Source organism: Pteropus vampyrus, unplaced genomic scaffold (genome assembly GCF_000151845.1).
Source record: "Pteropus vampyrus isolate Shadow unplaced genomic scaffold, Pvam_2.0 Scaffold106, whole genome shotgun sequence".
Classification (NCBI taxonomy): Eukaryota; Metazoa; Chordata; class Mammalia; order Chiroptera; family Pteropodidae; genus Pteropus; species Pteropus vampyrus.
Genome location: NW_011888887.1, coordinates 5,761,013 through 5,779,705, shown reverse-complemented (window position 1 = coordinate 5,779,705; position 18,693 = coordinate 5,761,013). Strand labels below are relative to the sequence as shown.

Below are 18,693 nucleotides of genomic sequence, written 5' to 3'. Positions count from 1 at the left end.
AAAAGACAGTCATTGCCTCTGGAAAAAAGGTCTGCTGAGGAGCCTTCTTCATTATATACCCTTTTGTAGAGTTTGAAGATCAAAACAAAAAGTTGGTTCTTTGAAAAGACTAAATATAATGAGAGAGCGAGAGAGAAAAGCCCAAACATATAAAATAAACAAAATTCTAAGGTTGGGGTGCTGATTCAAGAAGAAATAGAAAACCTAATAGTTTTATAACTATTGAAAAACTGGAGCAGTATTTTCCCTCTCCCCCTCCCAACACCAGAAAACCACCAAATTCAAATGGTTTTACAGACACCTTTTACCAAAATTTAAAAAACAAATCATTCAAACCTTATACAAACTTCTCCAGGAATAAAAATATAGGAAATATTTTCCCAATACATTTGATGCCAATATAATTGCTATATAAAAGTCAAAGGTAGTGTGAAAAAGAATTATAGGCCAATATTATTGATGAATACTGACAGGAAAATTCTATACAAAATATCAGAAAATAGCATACAATAGTATACATTAAAGAACTACAACAGTCAAGTTGACTTTATTCCAGAAATACAAGGATAGTTTAACACGAGATCATTTATGTCATCACAACATTAAAACATTAAAGGACAAAAACCATATGGTCATCTCAATAGGTAAAACAATAAACAATACTCATTAATGTTAGAGGCTTTCTTCTCAAAATCAAGAACAAGATGAGGATGTTTACTATTACCAATTTTAGTCAACATAATTCTGAAAGTCCTAATTAGTACAATATTTAAAAAGGAAAGAATAACGATTGGAAAGGAAGAAACAAAACAGAAAAAGCTTAAGAAATGTGAAAATCTAACAAGTTTGTCAGATAAAAAAAATCAACATACAAAAAAAGTTTTTAATTCTGAGCAGAATGTATCTTACCCATTTTTAATTCTTTTCTAACAATCTTATCTTACATTCTACTTCTCTTTCTCTTCTCTACTGAGGACCCAATTCAGTTTCCAATCTGCTATATTTTTTCCCCACCTTGTCCTTTTCTTACATTCGGTAAATGGCTACATACATTGGCTAAACTCATCCAAGCCCATCCCAAGTGAAGGTAAGTTCCACAATGGCCACCGAAATTATCTGAAGTGGGGTTTGGCAATTTTATGCAAGTGTCAGATAATAAGGCTTTATGGGCCATATGATTTCTGTTGCAACTATTTGACTTTGTTGCTGTAGCACAAAAACAGATACAGATAATACATAAATAAATGAGCAAGGCCTGCTCCAATAAAACCTAGTTTACATAAACAGCGGCATTTTGCTGATCCCTGGCTCAGAGCATGAATTCCCAATTCTGGTTTTCAAATACCACAAAGCAGCCCAAATAATTTCAAAGGCTACTGAGAAATTCTCAAAATTAGTATTTTTCACTTTTAAATGATAGGAACTAACCTGCTATGTTGGAAAGAAAAGAGAACTAGGAAGTCTTAAGGTTTCTGTTTATTTTTCAGCAATCATTTTTATTTTCTGCGATTTTTTCACCTTCCAGAAATTTGTTGCAATCTTGATTTGGCTTCCTTTCACTCTACGGCATTATAAGCACATATCTCTAAAAAAAAAAAAATTTTTCTTTTTTTTATACTATTACTTTGAATGGGGCCTTAGGAGAAAGAAGTGGTAAATGTGAGTGACTAATTCACTAGCTTGCATCAGAAATTCTGTTTTTACATTAACATTTTTGATTCATATAGAATTTTAATTTTTTTATATGGTATGAGCACAGTGGTTTAACTTTATTGTCTTCCACACGGATAGCCAATTACATCGACTATTTATTAAACAAACCATTCTTCTTCAACTGAATAGAAATGTTATCTCTTATCATATGCTACATTCTCATATATTCTTAGAACTTAACTGCATTACATTTACATTAATTTGTGACATTACATTTCTATGATACTAAGTCTTATCTCTCTGTGTCATGAATAATTAAAGTCCTATAATCAAATTTTCCAGTCCCCCCCGCCCTCCAAGAAAAGATCCTATGCCTTTTGTATCAAATTTATTTCTGGGTTTTTTGTTGTTCCATTTGCTGTGAAATATCACCATTTCATACCAGATATTGCTAGTAAAGATAAAAACTACTGATTTTATTTAATACATATCCCTCTTGCTGCCACCTTATCAAACTATCCTATGAATTCTAATAGTTTTTCTTTTAGATTTTCTAGGTATGCAATCACATTAATCTGTAAGTAAAGATAATTGTGTCTCTTCTTTCCCGATATTTATATTTCACTTATTTTTCTTGTCTTGTTAGCTTAAAACTTCAAAATAATTTTGAACAATAGTGATCAATAGAAATGGTTTAGTGTTTCACCATTTAATAGCCCTACTCTTAGATTTCAGTTAACTATTTTTAACATGTTTGGGCATTTTCCTTTTATTTTAAATTTCTTATTAGGAGTGGCTTCTAAATGCTTTTACAGCACCTTCTGATATAACGTATAACCATACAGTTTTTTCTTTTAATTTGATGCTGTCAATTATAAGATTTTCTCATTTTGACCCAGCCTCCATGCTTGCAATAAATCCTTTGTTCATGTTTTTTTTTTACTAGTTTGTTCATTTTTCAATATTTCATGTGGAATTCTTATAAGAAATCAATATATAGTTCAAAATTTTTACAATACTTTAAAATAAAGCTTTGAATAAGTTTATGCTAAGTTTATAAAATAAACTGGTAGGATATTTCTCATCTTAATTTTATATAGTCTAGAATAGTTTGAATAATAACATCTATTCTTTGAAAGTCAGCTAGAATTTAGATCAGAAAGTACCCTTTTAGAAGAAAGATTTATAAGTATTTTGAAATTTCCTCTGTGGTTAAGTCTTTTCATGTTTTCTTCATCTTCTTGTACTGATTTGATTAATAGTTCACCAGTAAATTAGCCATTCCCTTCTCAAGTGTATTACCACAGAGTTGTGTATATTCTCTTAATTTAAAATTTGTCTCCTTTCCCATTCATATTCTTTTTTGTTCTGTCTTTTGCTGTTATCAGGTTTTGTAGGGTTTTATTTATTTTATTGATCTTTACCAAAAAAATCAACTTGGTGTACATAGCTTTTCCATTACTGTTTCCTATTTTATTCATTTCTGTGTTTATCTTTATTAATTATATCTCCTCTTATTTTCCATTGGTTTATTTTGTTCTTAACTATTTCCTATTTCATTCTACTTTGGTAAGTTTTGTTTACCCACCTTTAAGACAAGGTTTATATCTAATACTTAGCACCTGTAATTCCCATAAAGCTTTACTCAGTGACAGCCACAAAAAGATAAACATGTGCAAGAAAAACAGAAACAGTGCTTATCAGCCACAGAGGGCAAAGAACAGAATAAGAGGGCACAAATTCAGAGAATGTCCAAGATATCTTTTCCATTAAGAAAGTAAAGTGACAGATTTCTCTCTGTGGCTATACAATTCGAAACAACAAATACTTGAGAACTTATTATTCGCAAGACACCATGCAAATATTTTAAGGAGGTTTTGTGGGTTGAATTGTGTTCCCTCCAAAAATATGTTGGGTCACAGGTAGCTAATCCTTGGTACCTCTGAACTTGACCATTTTTTGGAAACAGGGTTTTTGCAGATATAATCAAGTTAAGATGAGGTCTTAGTGGATTAAGGTAGGCTCTAAGTCCAATGACTGGTATCCTTTTAAGAAGGCCATGTGAAGAAACAGACTCAGAGACTCCAGAAAAAGGTCATATGACAATGGAGGCAGAGAATGGAGTCAAAGAATGCCAAAAATTCTCAGCAACCAGAAGTTAGGGAGAAAGGTGTGGAAAAGATTCTTCCTTAATGTCTCCAGAAGGAACCAACTTTGCTTACCCCTTAATTTTGGACTTCTAACCTCCAGAACTGTAAGAGAATAGATTTCTATGGTTTTAAGCTACCAGTCTGTGGCACTCTGTCGCAGCAGCCCTACAACACTAATCGAGGCAGGAAAGAAATCTTGACATGTTCCTTGTTCTCAAAGATCTTAATATCTAGCAAAGGAATAATATTCTAATGGAAAGGGTAAATAGGATCAGTATACGGATATACCAGAGGTTTGTGTCCCATCTTACATTCTCTCTTGGCTCACTTTAACTCTAGTCATTGCTGCATCAGTCAGCTCACAATCAAATGTAAGCTGAAAGCACCCCAGCTATACCAGGTATCTTTTGCTTTCTGTCTGTGACACCCCAGTGTGGGTCAACATTCCTGCATGTACAACCTATAAAGGAGTGAACGCTTAATAGGATAATCCTTGACTAAAGGGGTTGTTAGTATATGTAATTCTTACCTTTGGGTAGACAATTCTTTATAGTTCCTCAGAAAGTCTTGGCAGATCAAGCCATAGTTGTCCAAAGTGGTGACCAACTTGAAAACACATGCTTATACTGGCTGTCCCTCTTCGCTACTTAACTCTTTCCAAGCCTCTACTCCAGATCCTGGATCACTTCACAAAGAACATATTTCATAAAAAGCCTTGATTGTCTCAAGATTCTGACTTATAGGAGACCGCAGGCTAAGATACAAATTACCTACAATTCGAAGGCAAATTTGGGTTTAAAAGCAATGACAGAGTGCTATGACAGTCATATCTTGCTGAGAAAACTGAGAAAAGTATTGAGAATGTAAAAGCCACTTGAGAGATGGCACAATTGTAATAAACATAGATGTAAGAGGACAATATTCCAGAAGAAGTAACAGCCCAATCAAAGCTCAGTTTGGAAAAATGATGTATATTTGGGGGAATAGGTGACAGTCTAATTTAGCTGAGATATACTGTGGAGGAATGAGAAAAAAGAAGGAGCTAAGTGCATAAATATGGACTGGAACCACATTTTGGCTAGGTTACTTCACAGTGTAAGGAAGCAGAGGTTTGGGGAGTACCCACATAAATGGTGTGATAACAAGGTACAAGGCTATGTGGCTTTAACATCTCTCAGTTTCTATTACAGACTATGGCAGAAGTAGTTAACATAAATTAAATGATAATAACCAAGAATCTAAAACTAGCTAGTAGAGAGAATCAAGCAGTGGGAGGGACTTGACCCACTCTTGCAAGAGAAATGTGGGCAGTCCCTAGGAACAAAGACCAACTCCCAGATTGACAGCCAACAAGAAAATAGAGACCGTAGTTCTACCAAGATTAAGACTATATATGGCCAACAACTGGAATGAGTTCGGAAATGGATTCTTCCCCAGAGCCTCAATAACTGTATGTGGGGCAGACTAGTTTTGATCTAACAAATAGCGTTATGACATAAGACTACTGAACCTGAAAGCAATGAGCAAAATTACTAAGGAAAGAATGTTTACATATCCAGATTAGGTGACATTCACTGTCCAGAAAAACTGCTTATCTACAGTAATACCATCTTGGACCAATCCCGAGGCTAAGAATGTAAGACTGATTCTTCTCAAAAATGTACTTTTTACTATAAAAACCCTCAGTTTCTTTTTTCTTCTTTGGAACACTCTGGGTATTACCTAGTTGTGTTCTGGTTTACAAACTCTAAGACCCTTAAATAAATCTTTATCATTTTTTTCTTAAAAAAATAGCCTGTGGAAAATATATTTCAATACTCTTCAAAAAAATATCTGCTTACCATCTTAGCAATTGATATATATTATACTATAAATAACTTTGGTAAATGAAAATCTGAACTTACCTAATAAAGTAACATTCATTCACAAAAACATAAGTAACAACAACAACAAAACACTTAAAAAAAAAAAGAACTCCATATGTATGCCTGAAAAAATAAAGTACTGTAATGTATATGCCTATAATAGAGAAAATAATGGCCCTGCAAAGAGGTCCATGTCCTAATCCTTACACTTGTGTACGTGTTACCTTACATGGCTAAAGAAACTTTTCAGATGTAATTGATTTAAGAATCTTGACATGGGGAGATTTTCCTGAACTATACAAGTAGATTGATCTAATGTAATCACAAGGATTGTAATAAGGAAAAGGCAGGAGGGTCAAAATTAGAGAGACATTTAATATGCCGCTGGCACCAAAAATGGAAGAATGGGCCATGAACCAAAATGCAGGTAGCCTCTAGAAGCAGGAAAAAAGTGAGGAAATGGATTTTCCCCTACAGTCTCTGGAGGAAGTGTAACACTGCTGCTATCTTGATTTTGATCCAGTGAAAACCATTTCATGAACTTCCGATCTCCAAGACTGAAAAGTAATAAATTTGTGTTGTTTTAAACTACTAAGTCAGTGGTAATTTGTTATAATAGCAATAAGAAAAAATACCCTATGATCCACTGATCTCTCTCCTAGGATAAATTCCAGTGAAATCTTCTTACTGTCCACGTAGTGATCTTTGACCCTATTCCTTCAAAAAGTAGAGCTTAATTTATTTCCTCTTGTGTGGGCTTTATTTAGTTGCTTATTTCCAGTAAAGAGAATATGGTAGAAGTGATGATGTGTAACCTCTGAGACTATGTCATAAACGGCTTCCTCCTTGCTCTTTCTCTCTGAGATCATTAGAGGAAGCCAGCTGTCATATCAGTAACACACTCAAGTAGCCCTGTGGAGAGGCTCATGGCAAAGAACTGAGGCCTGACAACAATCAGGACAAACAGACTATGTAAGTGATTTTGGAAGTGGATCCTCAAGTCTAGTCAAGCCGTCAGGTGACTACAGCCCTGGCTGACAGACTGCAACGTCATGAGAGATTCTGAGCAAGACCTCCCAACTAATATATTCCTGAATTTCTGTCCCATAGAAACTCTAAAATAATAAATATTTGTTGTTTAAGTCACTAAGATTTAGAGTAATTTGTTACATAAGAACATGTAAATACTCTATAAGGAGTCATGTACAATGGCATACACCATGCAGTGTTTGCGGTAGAAGAGATTTGGAAAGAACAATAGTGATAGATACTACAAAACATTATATGGCAGAGTCAGCACCATGAACTAGATGGACATAAAGTAAAACAGATCTTAAAAACAGTATTGAGTTTAAAATAGTCAAAAATTATGTAAATTAAAAATATAATTTTGGGTACATATCCCTATGAAGTGAAATCAGGGACTTGAACAGATATTCGTACACCCATGTTCAAAGCAGCATTATTCACAGTAGCCAACAGGTGGAAGCAACCCAAGTGTCTGCCCACTGAGATGAACAGATAAACAAAATGCGGTATACAAATACAATGGAATATTATTCAGCCTTAAAAAGGAAAAAAATTCTGACACATGCTACAACACAGATGAACTGAAGACATTATGCTAAGTGAAATAAACCAAGCACAAAAAGGTAAATATTGCATATGATTCCTCTTACATGAGGCTCATAAGGAAGTCTATGAATTTGACAGAGAAAGCAGAATAGTGGTTGCCAGAAACTGCAGGGAGGGAAAATAGGGAGTTACTGTTAACAGGTACAGAGTTTCAGTTCAGGAAGTTAAAAAAGTTCTGGACAGGGATGGTGGTACATTCACAACAATATGAATGTACTTAATGGTATTTTTTTACTGGTTAAGATGGTAAATTTTATGTATATTTTACCACAATAAAAAACTCATTAGCTCTAAAAAAAAAAAAAAGACACAAAATGATGGCAAATATTTCACAAGAATTAATGCGCATTTAAGAAAACATTTGAATGCCCATAAGGGAAATGGGAGTACGGTATGGGAATAAAAGAAAGAAGGCTTGTCTGTATGGTCTGATTATGTCATAATTTGATTTACAAAAAATTTCTGAGAACATATCTATTGCATAACATGTGAGATGCCATCTACACCAGAACAAGAGCTGGTGTACCTTTTCTTCTAACAGTTGACTCTATAGAAACAAAGAACCACAGATTACTATCAAAACTAGATCTAGAAATCACTTCATCTAACCTCATTACATTCAAGACACTTAACACTTCAAAAGTAATCTACTTTTAAGAATTATCTTTGATTCTTAGCAGATTTTATAAGGCACAGTGTTTCAAAGAGCTAACCACCACATTCCTCTAAATTAGAAGATATTTTAGATGATATAAACCTTTAAATATCCTAGGAGTAGCCAAAGCAATTAGTGTTTAGCTAGCAAATAACATTTCACACAGTTCTAATGTAAATTTCTTAGAAGTTAGCTTCCATGTCTTATTTGACTCTCCAGCACCTTTCACAGTTCTGGCATTTAGTAGGTGCTCAAATATGTATTTTTTCAAGTATCATTTATCTTTTCTACCTCATAATGCCTTATTCCATCTTGTGTGTGATGCAAAAAAATTCCACCTTGTTTATAAAGTAAAAAAAAAAAAAGAAGATGGTCACAAAAAGTACATTTATCATAAAAAGACTGGTTAAATTATGTAAAATCGGTAACAGTGAAAAATAGAGAAAAGTGATAAAATAAAAATCTACAAAGCAATTTATGCATGAAAAACATCAATAAAATAGCTTTGATTCAGTTCATAGGCATATTTATGACTATTTAATTTTTGATTCAGTTCATAGGCACACTTAAGACGATTTAACTTTTGAATTTCTTAATAGCTCGGTTCTGGCCATAACAATTAGCAATGAATAATTTCAAAGAAAGATAAAGCCAACAGTTTAGTCTTATATTACACAGTTCATACTATAAGGGGAAAGAAATCAAAATTTCTTATTTTAGTTCTTTATTCTTAAAAAAATTCTCAAGCTAATGCTGTTCTATTTAGAAGTATGCATGTGATTAATATGATGATCTACAAAAGTATATTATGAATATCATTATGAAAACTGCTGCCTTTCCGTTTTCTTAGCTATCAGGTTTTACAAAGTATTCTTACATTGTAGTTAAAAACTCATAACCAAGTTAAGATTTCTTTTTCATTTGATGATCTGTCAATAATTTATATTGCTTTTCAAATAATTTCTCTTATATACAATTTTGTATGTTATGTAGTAAGAGACATTATAAAATAGTAATCACTTAGGATAAAATGGAGTTAGAAGATTTAAGTTCTTTACATCCTTATAAAATAGAAAACCTTAGATAAAATCACAACACACCTAATTAGGAGTACTCTAACATTTTAAATGAAAATAAGGCTACAATGAGCTGTTTAAATAGTAAAATGAGATAACTTATGTAAAAATGAGAATCATAAACTCTCAAAGACTATTCTAAATGGGGTTCAAAGAACTGAATGGTATTAGCTATTAAATTTCATTTGGTATTTTAATGTGATATCTTTAATTTTAACTATAGTTTCCATCACATTTTAAAAAGAGATCTTAAGGATTATTAACCCTGATATCTATAATAAATAACTCTTAAAGCAGAAATATTTTAAAGATAGGATAAAATTGCTTTATCAATGAAACTTTACAGTCTTATTAAGACCAATTCCTTATTATCTCGAAAAAATTACTGAAACAAAATTACAGGTTCTCTGAAGACTTTCTATTATATAAACACTATTTAAGAAATACTGTCCTTCATCTTAGAGGGCTTTACAAAGCCACTGCCATCCTGTTCGGGGAGTAGAGAGGTGGGGTAGGCTGGCTACTATAAATATGCATAAAGATAATACATTTAAAGCCATATCAATCCAAAAACATGTTTTTAAAAATTGAAGGAAAGGAAAAAAAATACAATGAAAACACTTTACATCAAGAGTATATCTTATGAGTATTCGCTAAACAGAAGTATGTCTAAAAGAAAAGCCATGGTGCTTTAATTTAAAATATTTGCCTGTATACTTTATTCATGATCTCTAAAAGTGACTAAAGAGTAATACAAAATTACTTCATAAATATAGATCTTACATATTAAGCCTATGAAAAATTTATCACTATAATTTTTCACAAAGTAATTTATATAATAAAGTGATTTACTCTTGAATAATCTAATTAATGACATAAAGCTACACTAACAAAGGAAAAGATCCCGCTTCATATAGAATTTATTAAGATTTCCTATAAGATTTAGGTTAGCAAAGAATTTGAACATCTCTTTTGAGATGGACAATCAAAGTCTGATCTATCCTATTGTCAAAACGTTTGTAGCCTGGTATTTTTCCTACTTTATAAAAAACAAACAATTCTTTTTTTCAGGCTGCAGTTATTAACTATGGTTTCTTGTAAATGGAATTCTCCACCAGCACTGCTGCAAGGTTTCTTATTCCTCTGCAGTTATCTTTTCAGCCTAACGGAGGGAGAAAAGCACTGCTGCAGTCATCTGCAAAAGCCACTACCACTGCGCCTTATAACTAACAAAGACTCTGGTATCTTTTTTGCTACCCTATTCACAGGGAGTTCACTTAGATGTTTTGCAAAAGCAAGCACTTCTGGTGCCCAAAATTTCACCAATCAACCAAAACCAACACTCAAGGTCTGCAGTATCTGCCTCCTCCTCTTCCTCTACTCCCAAGTAGCCCTTTCCACTAGGTTCACATCAGCCATCAGCAGCAGCTTTGTATCCCCTCTCTTGGCTACCACTGCATGTGTCCCTGTGGCCAGGGAGGAAAAGAAGCCTTTCAATGGGCTACAGCTTTTGCTATTCGCCATGAATATACTCCATTCTTTGTTGTCCTCTACCCGTTTCCTTAGATACTGTTATTCCACTCTACTCTGTCAACAAGCATTATAAAAACAAAACCTCCTTCTAGATTCAAAAATAGCTCTTTTCTCACCAGATTCCCCCTAACACTCCTACCCCTCCCCCCTTCTTCCTCTTCTGTCAAAAACCCTGGATCAGAAGCACAGGAAATCCATCTCCCGTGCTGCAGTAGAGGAGGGGGAGGAGGGGAGCCGCCCCTGCCTCCACGCTTGGCATGTGGCAGTGGACTCTGTGCCAAGGAAAGGCCACCAGTTTCAGACAGCAGGAAGAGAAATCGTCTCCCCCTCCCTCCGCAGCAAGCCGGGCCACCGTGGCTCCAGCACCTACCCCATTTCCGAGGCCAGCAGCACCTCCATTCCGTCTCCAGTGACACTGAAACGGGCTGCGCCAATATAGCCACATGTCGGTCACGTGCGCCTGCGCACAGCCAATCCGTGGGTCCCCGACGGGAATGGGGAGAGCCCTGGTCCTCATCCAGCGGATTACACAGCTGCTTGACGCTCTGCTTCCCGACCCGCAGCCGGCACTCCGCTCTCGGCAGCAGGGCACAAGGCCCCGCCCTGCTGCACAAGCGGCAGAGCCCTAACCTGCACAAAGCGCTTGTGCGTATGCCCTCACCATCCCAATCCCCAGGCAACTCACCAAAGCTTATGGAAGCTGACATGCATAATAGGTTGGCGTGGGGAAGGTCCATAGGGCAGAAAGATTAGCACGAGATGGTGGAGGTGGGTGGGTGAGTAATAAATTACATCTAAGTAATAAATTACACAAAAAGATTTACATGTTCGTAGCATAGAGGAAAAGAATGTATCAAATGTATTATAACAAATAATTTTACATTACAAATCACTAATTTGTTACGGTACATCACTCAAACTATGTTTGAATCAAAAACAGTTACCAGAAAAACTATGACGGCAATAACCACTATGGAGTTATTGGTCTGGGTTGATTCTTTGCTGCTGCCACTTATTAGCTCTGTGATTTTTAAGTCACTTAATGGCTCAGTGCTTCAATTTCCTCTATAAAATGGCAGAAGTATGGAATAGAGAGATTAATATATATGAAGCAGTATTTACAGCAGTCCCTTACACAGTAAGTGCTGCTGGCTACTTCTAATCTGAAACTTAATTATTTTAATGCAAATCCTACATTTCATTTAAATCTAACCAAGTAAAGCATAAATTACTAATTTTTATGAGTTAGAGGGACAAAATCCAAACTGCCAAAAATTTAAAGTAGATATAAATTCTGGTTTAAATGGGGCAGGAGGAACCCATTTCCACGATCTAGTTCAAATTTAAAAGGATACTTAACTTCAAGTCTTTAAACAAAATATATTTACTATAATCTTTTTAATTTTTGAAATTAATAGCATGAAAAGGAGCAAGGTATTAAACAGCTGTGGATGACAAAGGAGGCACATACTAAACCTGACAAGCTCAGGGGAGGCCTGCATGGCAAGTCTTACCAACTCAAGGACCAAAAGTAACCACATAGGATGGTCTGAACATAAAAATTCCTAACTAAAAGCAGGTCATGATGGTTAGTCACGTCCTAGGCCTGTAGCTTCTTTGTGAAAGTTCAGTCTTTACCTTAAATGAGCCTATTGTCTTTCTGCATCCAAGATACCTTTGAAAGGTCAGAGTAATCTTTTCCAGACCCCTCAAGGCACAACCGCAGGTTCCAGAGCAAGAGACCACAGAACTCCTCATGATTATCTTGTTCCCCTGCATATCATCTCTGTGTTGTAAATGTTAATTATTAACTATCCTATATCTACCAACGTAAAAGTGTGTTTCTATTTTGCCTTTTTATCCAATCCCCAAAATTTCTTGGCTTTACTTTCTCCTGCCCCCTTAATCTACCACCAATGGATTTCATGTAACTCTCCTTAAGTCTCCTCCTTTTATTCTCATGTATAAAATAAACTGCAAAACCGCCATTCTCGGGAGCATTTTCTCAATTCGTTGAGATTTTGCTTCCTGGCAATTGTCAGTTTGGCTCAAATAAACTCATAAAATTTCTCTATGGGTTTGGATATCTCTTATGCTGACATTTACTTGGTGGAGTCAGCAGGATCCCAAAGAAACCCACCCTGGACTACCCTGCAGACCTGGATCCAGGTGCTAGGTACCAGTAGGGACACGCTGAGCCCTACCATTTCCCCACTTTGCATCTGGTGAATTTGGGTGAATTTTTCTTGAAATTCTGTACCTCCCTGTTTTAAGAAAGGAAGCCCTGACTTTATTTGAGCTGTTCTTAAAACAAAACAAAACAAAAACCCTGGAGGTAGCACTAAAGGATAAGGGGTTGAGAAAACCCTGGCTAAGGATAAGGGTTGAGATAACTAAGGGACAGGAAGAAAAAAAATGGGTGATTGATTTTAAATTTTGGCTTTTCAACTGGAATTGCTGTCTCAGAGTATGAACAAAACCTTTTGCTAGTTAAATGACAATCTGATCTCGGTCAGCTCCAAAGATAAGGGGCATTTCCAGCTCAAATTTCGGGTATTCTTAGGTGACTAGGAATCTATGTGGTGGTGTCTGAGGGTACCTTCAGGATGAGCAAGGCCCCATACAAAATGCCAACAAAACTATAATTAAATAATTGACTCGTGTGGGGATATGCACATAAAAGCTAGTTACCTAGTGCTCTGAGTTATCACAGTTTTATCAGATAGCCATGGAGAGAAACCAAGATACATAAGAGGGTTGGAGCAACTCAGGACGTGACAGCCCCTTGGTGCTCAACTCATAAGGAGCATACTTCAACCCACCAGACAGTATCCCTACAAATTTGTTAAGACTCTGCAGATCTCAAAAACTAAAATTAACATGGGAAATCATGCCCCCAAAGACAACAAGCTCCCAACCTCTATTAATACTCCTGCAGATGTATACCTCATAGAAAGCCTTTACTTGCAAATACTTACGGAAGTGAGAGGATTTAAGTAGAAGTCATATTAACTTAAGATGAGCAAAATGAAGCTCTTCTTACACCTAAATGAATTTTTTTGTGCACAGGATAGAAAAAGCCAGCTCTTAAATAAAACTGAATGAATGGGAAGCTTACAACGGGCAAATAGAAGCCTCTGAAATGGAGCACAGAGAGAAACTTAAGAAAATTTTAGAGATTCTCTGCACTAAAGAAGACCGCTCAATGCCAACACCTCACTTTTCCCTCTTCTCCAACTGTCCTGCTGTACGTTTTCTTCATTGTCCAGATTTACTGTATTTTCCTATCCCTGCTGCCTCCTGGATAAAAAAAGAGGTTCTACAGAAAGTAGGTGATTTGATCATAAATTCCTAACCGGGCAGGTCATGGTGACAGTCATGCCCCAGACCTATAACTTCTTCAGTGAAAGTTTTAAGGCAGCCCTGTCCATAGTTCTTGAGCATCTAGGTTAACATACCTTTGAAATGCCAGAAGTAATAGCTCTGAAGGGGGTATTAACCCTCAAGAGAGCACGTAATCTTGTTAACTATTCTGTAATCCAATTCCCACCTTGATTTCACCCACCTCTATGTACCTTCCCTCCTTAACTTCAAATGAATAAGAAGAAGGTGCAAAACTGTTATTCTCTGGAGCATTTGAGATCTTGCTCCCCAGCATATGTCATCAGTTGGGCTCAAATAAACTCTTATAAAATTCTGTACAGGTTTGGACATTACTTACGTCAACACAGCCTATTTGGAGCAATTCCATTTTATTAAGAATTGTTTAAATTAGAAAATTAATAGACAGCAAAATGCTCACAGATATACACACAACAGATGTTCATAGTGGTTATCTCTGGGAGGTGGGATTACAGAGTGATTTCTGCTTTTTCTTTGTGCTTTTGAATATTTTTTCTTTTTTCTCTGATATATAGCAAATACTCCCTATATCTGTTGAATGAACAAGTGAACCAACCACATATTACGAGTAATTAGAAGAATTATATATTAAAAGTTTAAATATTTTTAGAAACGATTTCCCTTCATGTTTGCAATAAAAGAAACATGTGATTTGAGATAAAGGAAACATGTAAATCAATTTAGTTCTATCTTAAATATCCCTTTTTTCAAGATGACTTAGTTTTATATAAGGCTTTCGAGACCCTCTTACTCAAAAAGTATGATTCACTGAATAGGACTTAATTATTTATAGCCATTGACTATTTGTGACAAATTCATTATAGACCATTTCTCATAAAGCCAAGAAAAAGTACCCTTTCCTTTCTGAAAAGAAAATGTACCTTTCAAAACAAAGAATACATTGTAGAAGCTCCTAAAAATAACTTCTTAGTATCTAAGAAACAACTCTATTACTCTTGACTCAGACTGTGATTCAAGCTATTATTCAGTAAACTAGTCTGTAGCCAAAATATCTGTCTTGGTTTTTACTACATGTATTGTAGCAGTTAGTGATTCAAATGACAAAATTTTAAAGAAAACTATGACCGTTACATGTTCATTAATCACTATGATTCAAATGTAAAAGCAAGCCAATCTAAAAATTTTACATTTTACAATGTTGCCAATTGAATTATCCATTAAGATTTTCAAACCCGTTTTCTCAGAGATTCCACAAATTTTATTTGAATTTTTAAAAATATATTAATCTATTTTAACAACTATTTATTAAAAATATTTACAATCAAAATGTACTGAGCCAAAATTGAACACAACAAAAATCATTGAAGCATTAATTTGTGCTACTAGGTTTGTACAAATCTCAGAATATTCTGCAAACCCTATTTAAAATATTATCACTTAACTACACATATAGTAAACATTAAAAATATTTTCTAATCAAAATTAAATACAGAAATATATTTTATGTTAAGACTGTTGTAAGATGGCACTGACAGACATGCCCCTGATTTCAAACATCTGTGTTCATTATAATTAACTTGACTGTTTTTAGTAAATGTTTGTAAGTAAATGTATAAATATGAACATATAGTCCACCTTAAAAAAAAAACTTATGAACCGTCTGCAGCTTAAAAAAATTAATGACTAATCAGGATTAACATTTTTACATAAACATGTTTTGCCTATTTCAAGACTACTGATTTTAAAAACTGACAAGAATATAAGCAACACTATATTAACTAGTATAAAATGAGTTAAAATTAGTGCTCCTTTCACTTAACTGACTCTTGTGCTTTATCAATACACTTGTCCCTTGATTTATGCAGTAATTGTTTTACATGAGTTTTTTTATATGTGGTAAATATCTCCCCCTCCCCCATTATGTGGACTTTTTATATGCGGTTTCCATTTATGCAGTCTCATTTTATACGGTTTCTCCTTTTTCATTTTCATTACTGGCGATTACTCTTTCTAAAAAACAGCTTAACTCAGCTATATACAAATAACTAATGCTTACTAACACACAATTATTAATGATCTTCCCATTCACTGGATGTCAAATAAAAAAGCATGGGTGACTACTCATGTTTTCCAGGATTGGTTTTACAAATGTTTTGCTGTGGAAGCTGAAAATTATATTAAAGAAAAATGTCTTACTTTTAAAATACTTTTACTTTTTTGATAATGAACCTCGTCATCCACACAATTTAGGACATCCAAATATAAAAGTTGTATATTTGCCACCAAATACAACTTCCTTAATCCAACCTTTAGATCAAGGCATTATTTCCACCTTTAAGATAAATTATATTAAATGGAGTTTTAATGATACTTTTAATAAACTTGAAGATAATGAATCACAGTTATAGAAGCCTGGAATCAACACACAATTTTAAGATGTATCAAGAATATTGCTTTAGCTTTGAGTGATATAAATCCAACAACCTTAAATGCTTGCTGGAAAGCAATATGGCCAGAAGTAGCCAGAGAATATGGTTCCAACAACTGAAGAGGGATTAACTGGCATTATTAATTTATTAAATAAATTTCATGAAGTCTCTGATGATTTGAATGTAGATGATATTAATGAATTACTGGTTATTCACAAATTAAATAATGAATTAATTCTCTTAATATCTGAGCCCATCCTGCTGATGAATATAGCAGTGACCTTGAACCAGTTTTATTCACTGCAGAAAATATTTACAAAGCTCTTCAATTGGCCACAAAACAGGAAACTGTAATTCTAGATATTGATCCAAAAATCCAATGAGTCTTAAAATTTTGAACAGATATAAAAAAAATGTTGTAGTGAATATCAAAGAATTTAAGAAAACTTAGCAAACGATGGAGTTGGACAGAGATCGTCCAAAAAACATAAACATAAATAATGAAAACAAGAGTGATGTCAGAAACATGACAGAGTGAGAGATGTTCCCAGATCTCTCCCACTGAAACAATAGTAAGTAGAACAACTAAAACTCAACAAAAACACCTAACCTGCACACAAGCATGTCTGAGTGAGGGTTCTGTGAATAAAAGCTACCACAGGTCAGACTGTGGGAGTCAGGCAGTAGACTGGGAGAAACAAAGAAGTTGCCTCTTGCAGCCAGAACGCCCTGCAGGAGGGGGAGGGGAGAAGGTGTGGCAAGCTCCTTGAACAGCCCTGCCTAGAAGTGCTGTGAGCTCCACGCAGTGGCAGTACTCGGTCATCAGGGCAGAAAGCAGAGAAGTGGGGACGGCAGAGAAGCAACAGTTGACTATTACCAGTGTGGTTGCAAAATGCGAGGCTGAGCCACAGTCTCCATTCCCCAGCTTAGAAGGCACCTCCCTCTATGTCCTCCAAGAATGAACACCACAGAGCCCCAGGGAAATCTGAGCAAATGCTACCAAAACTGTTGCTAACATTGACAGAGACTGAGACTGAGGGTAGCAAGCATGACTGAATATTTATGAGAAAAAAAAGGCATTATTAAGGCTTTATATAAAGCAGGGATCCAAGAGGCTTCGACGCCACCTGCTGGAAACCAAAAGTAAAGTGCCTTCTTTGTGACAGGCTAAAGACAGACATTTATATAATAAATCTTCTTTCTGGAAAAAAAAAAAAAGCAGAATATACTTCCAATAATGCCCAGGTGGAGAAATACTCCATTAAATCAAGGTGACAAGGCATCTCAGAAAGAAAGAGAAAAATCTCAGAAAATAAGCTTAAAGACAAAGAAATATGCAACTTAAATGATAGAGAATTCAGATGGTACTCTTAAAAAAACTCAATGAGATCCAAAATAATTCATATCAACAATTACAGGAACTGAAAAAACAACTAGATTAGCAGAATGAGTTTTTTAGCAAGGAGACTGAAACCCTTAAAAAGAACCAAACAGAACTTCTGGAGATGAAAAACACATTGAAATAGATGATGAATGAAATAGCAAGCTTGGGAAATAGAGTCGACCAAATGGAGGAAAGGATCAGTGATATTGAAGACAGAAATCTAGACATAAATCAGAAGGAAGAAGAGAGAAACCAAAGAATGAAAATAAAAGAGAAATACAAGAACTAGCTGATACCATCAGGAGAGGAAACATAAGAATAAGGGCCATTCTCGAAGGGGAGGAAAAAGAGCAGGGATTAGAAAGTATTTTCAGAGAAATAGTTGATGAGAATTTCCCAAATATAAGGAAGGAGCTGGAGCTTGGAATTCAAGAAGTCAACAGAACACCCAATTATCTCAACCGAAAAGGCCTTCTCCAAGACATATTAAATTAAATTGATCAAAAATCAATGACAAACAAAGAATTCTCAGGGCAGCCAGGGAAAAGAAGACTGTAACCTATAAAGAAAAACCCACTAAATTATTGTCGGATTTCTCAGCACAAACCTTACAAGCAAGAAACGAGTGGAATCAAATATTCGAACTATTAAGTGAAAGGAACTACCAGCCTAGAATAACGTATCCAGCTAAGCTCTCCTTTAGATATGAAGGAGAAGTAAAGACCTTTCCAGATATACAAAAATTGAGGGACTTCTCCACTACAAGGCCTGCACTACAGAAAATACTGAAAGGGGTCAGCTCACCTAAAACAAAATGACAAAAAAATACATAACTATGAGTAAGGTGAGTAACAGGAAAATAGAAGCAGAGGAGTGCAAACCTAATTAAGAACAGGGAATTATAAGCTTAAACAATAAGAAGAGATTTGCTATAGCAAGATAATAATGAA

At 34.9% G+C, this 18,693-nt stretch overlaps 1 protein-coding gene across 14 annotated transcripts in view; it reads right to left on the bottom strand.

The window, feature by feature from the left end:
- Window positions 1-18,693, bottom strand: part of APC (APC, WNT signaling pathway regulator) — a 115,655-nt gene that overhangs the window by 71,670 nt on the left and 25,292 nt on the right. For 3 of the 14 annotated variants that reach the window (XM_011365167.2, XM_011365166.2, XM_023533624.1), the window contains exon 1: window positions 10,938-11,014. The exons of 8 other annotated variants lie outside the window; for them this stretch is intronic. Coding sequence is in view for 3 of the 6 variants with exons in the window: in XM_023533615.1 (XP_023389383.1) it covers window positions 10,938-11,012 (75 nt within the window). In the remaining 3 variants the exon portion in view is untranslated. Of the gene's footprint in view, window positions 1-10,937; window positions 11,071-18,693 lie in introns of those variants that run through there. 3 more of the 14 variants (XM_023533615.1, XM_023533618.1, XM_023533623.1) reach the window with 2 other exon arrangements.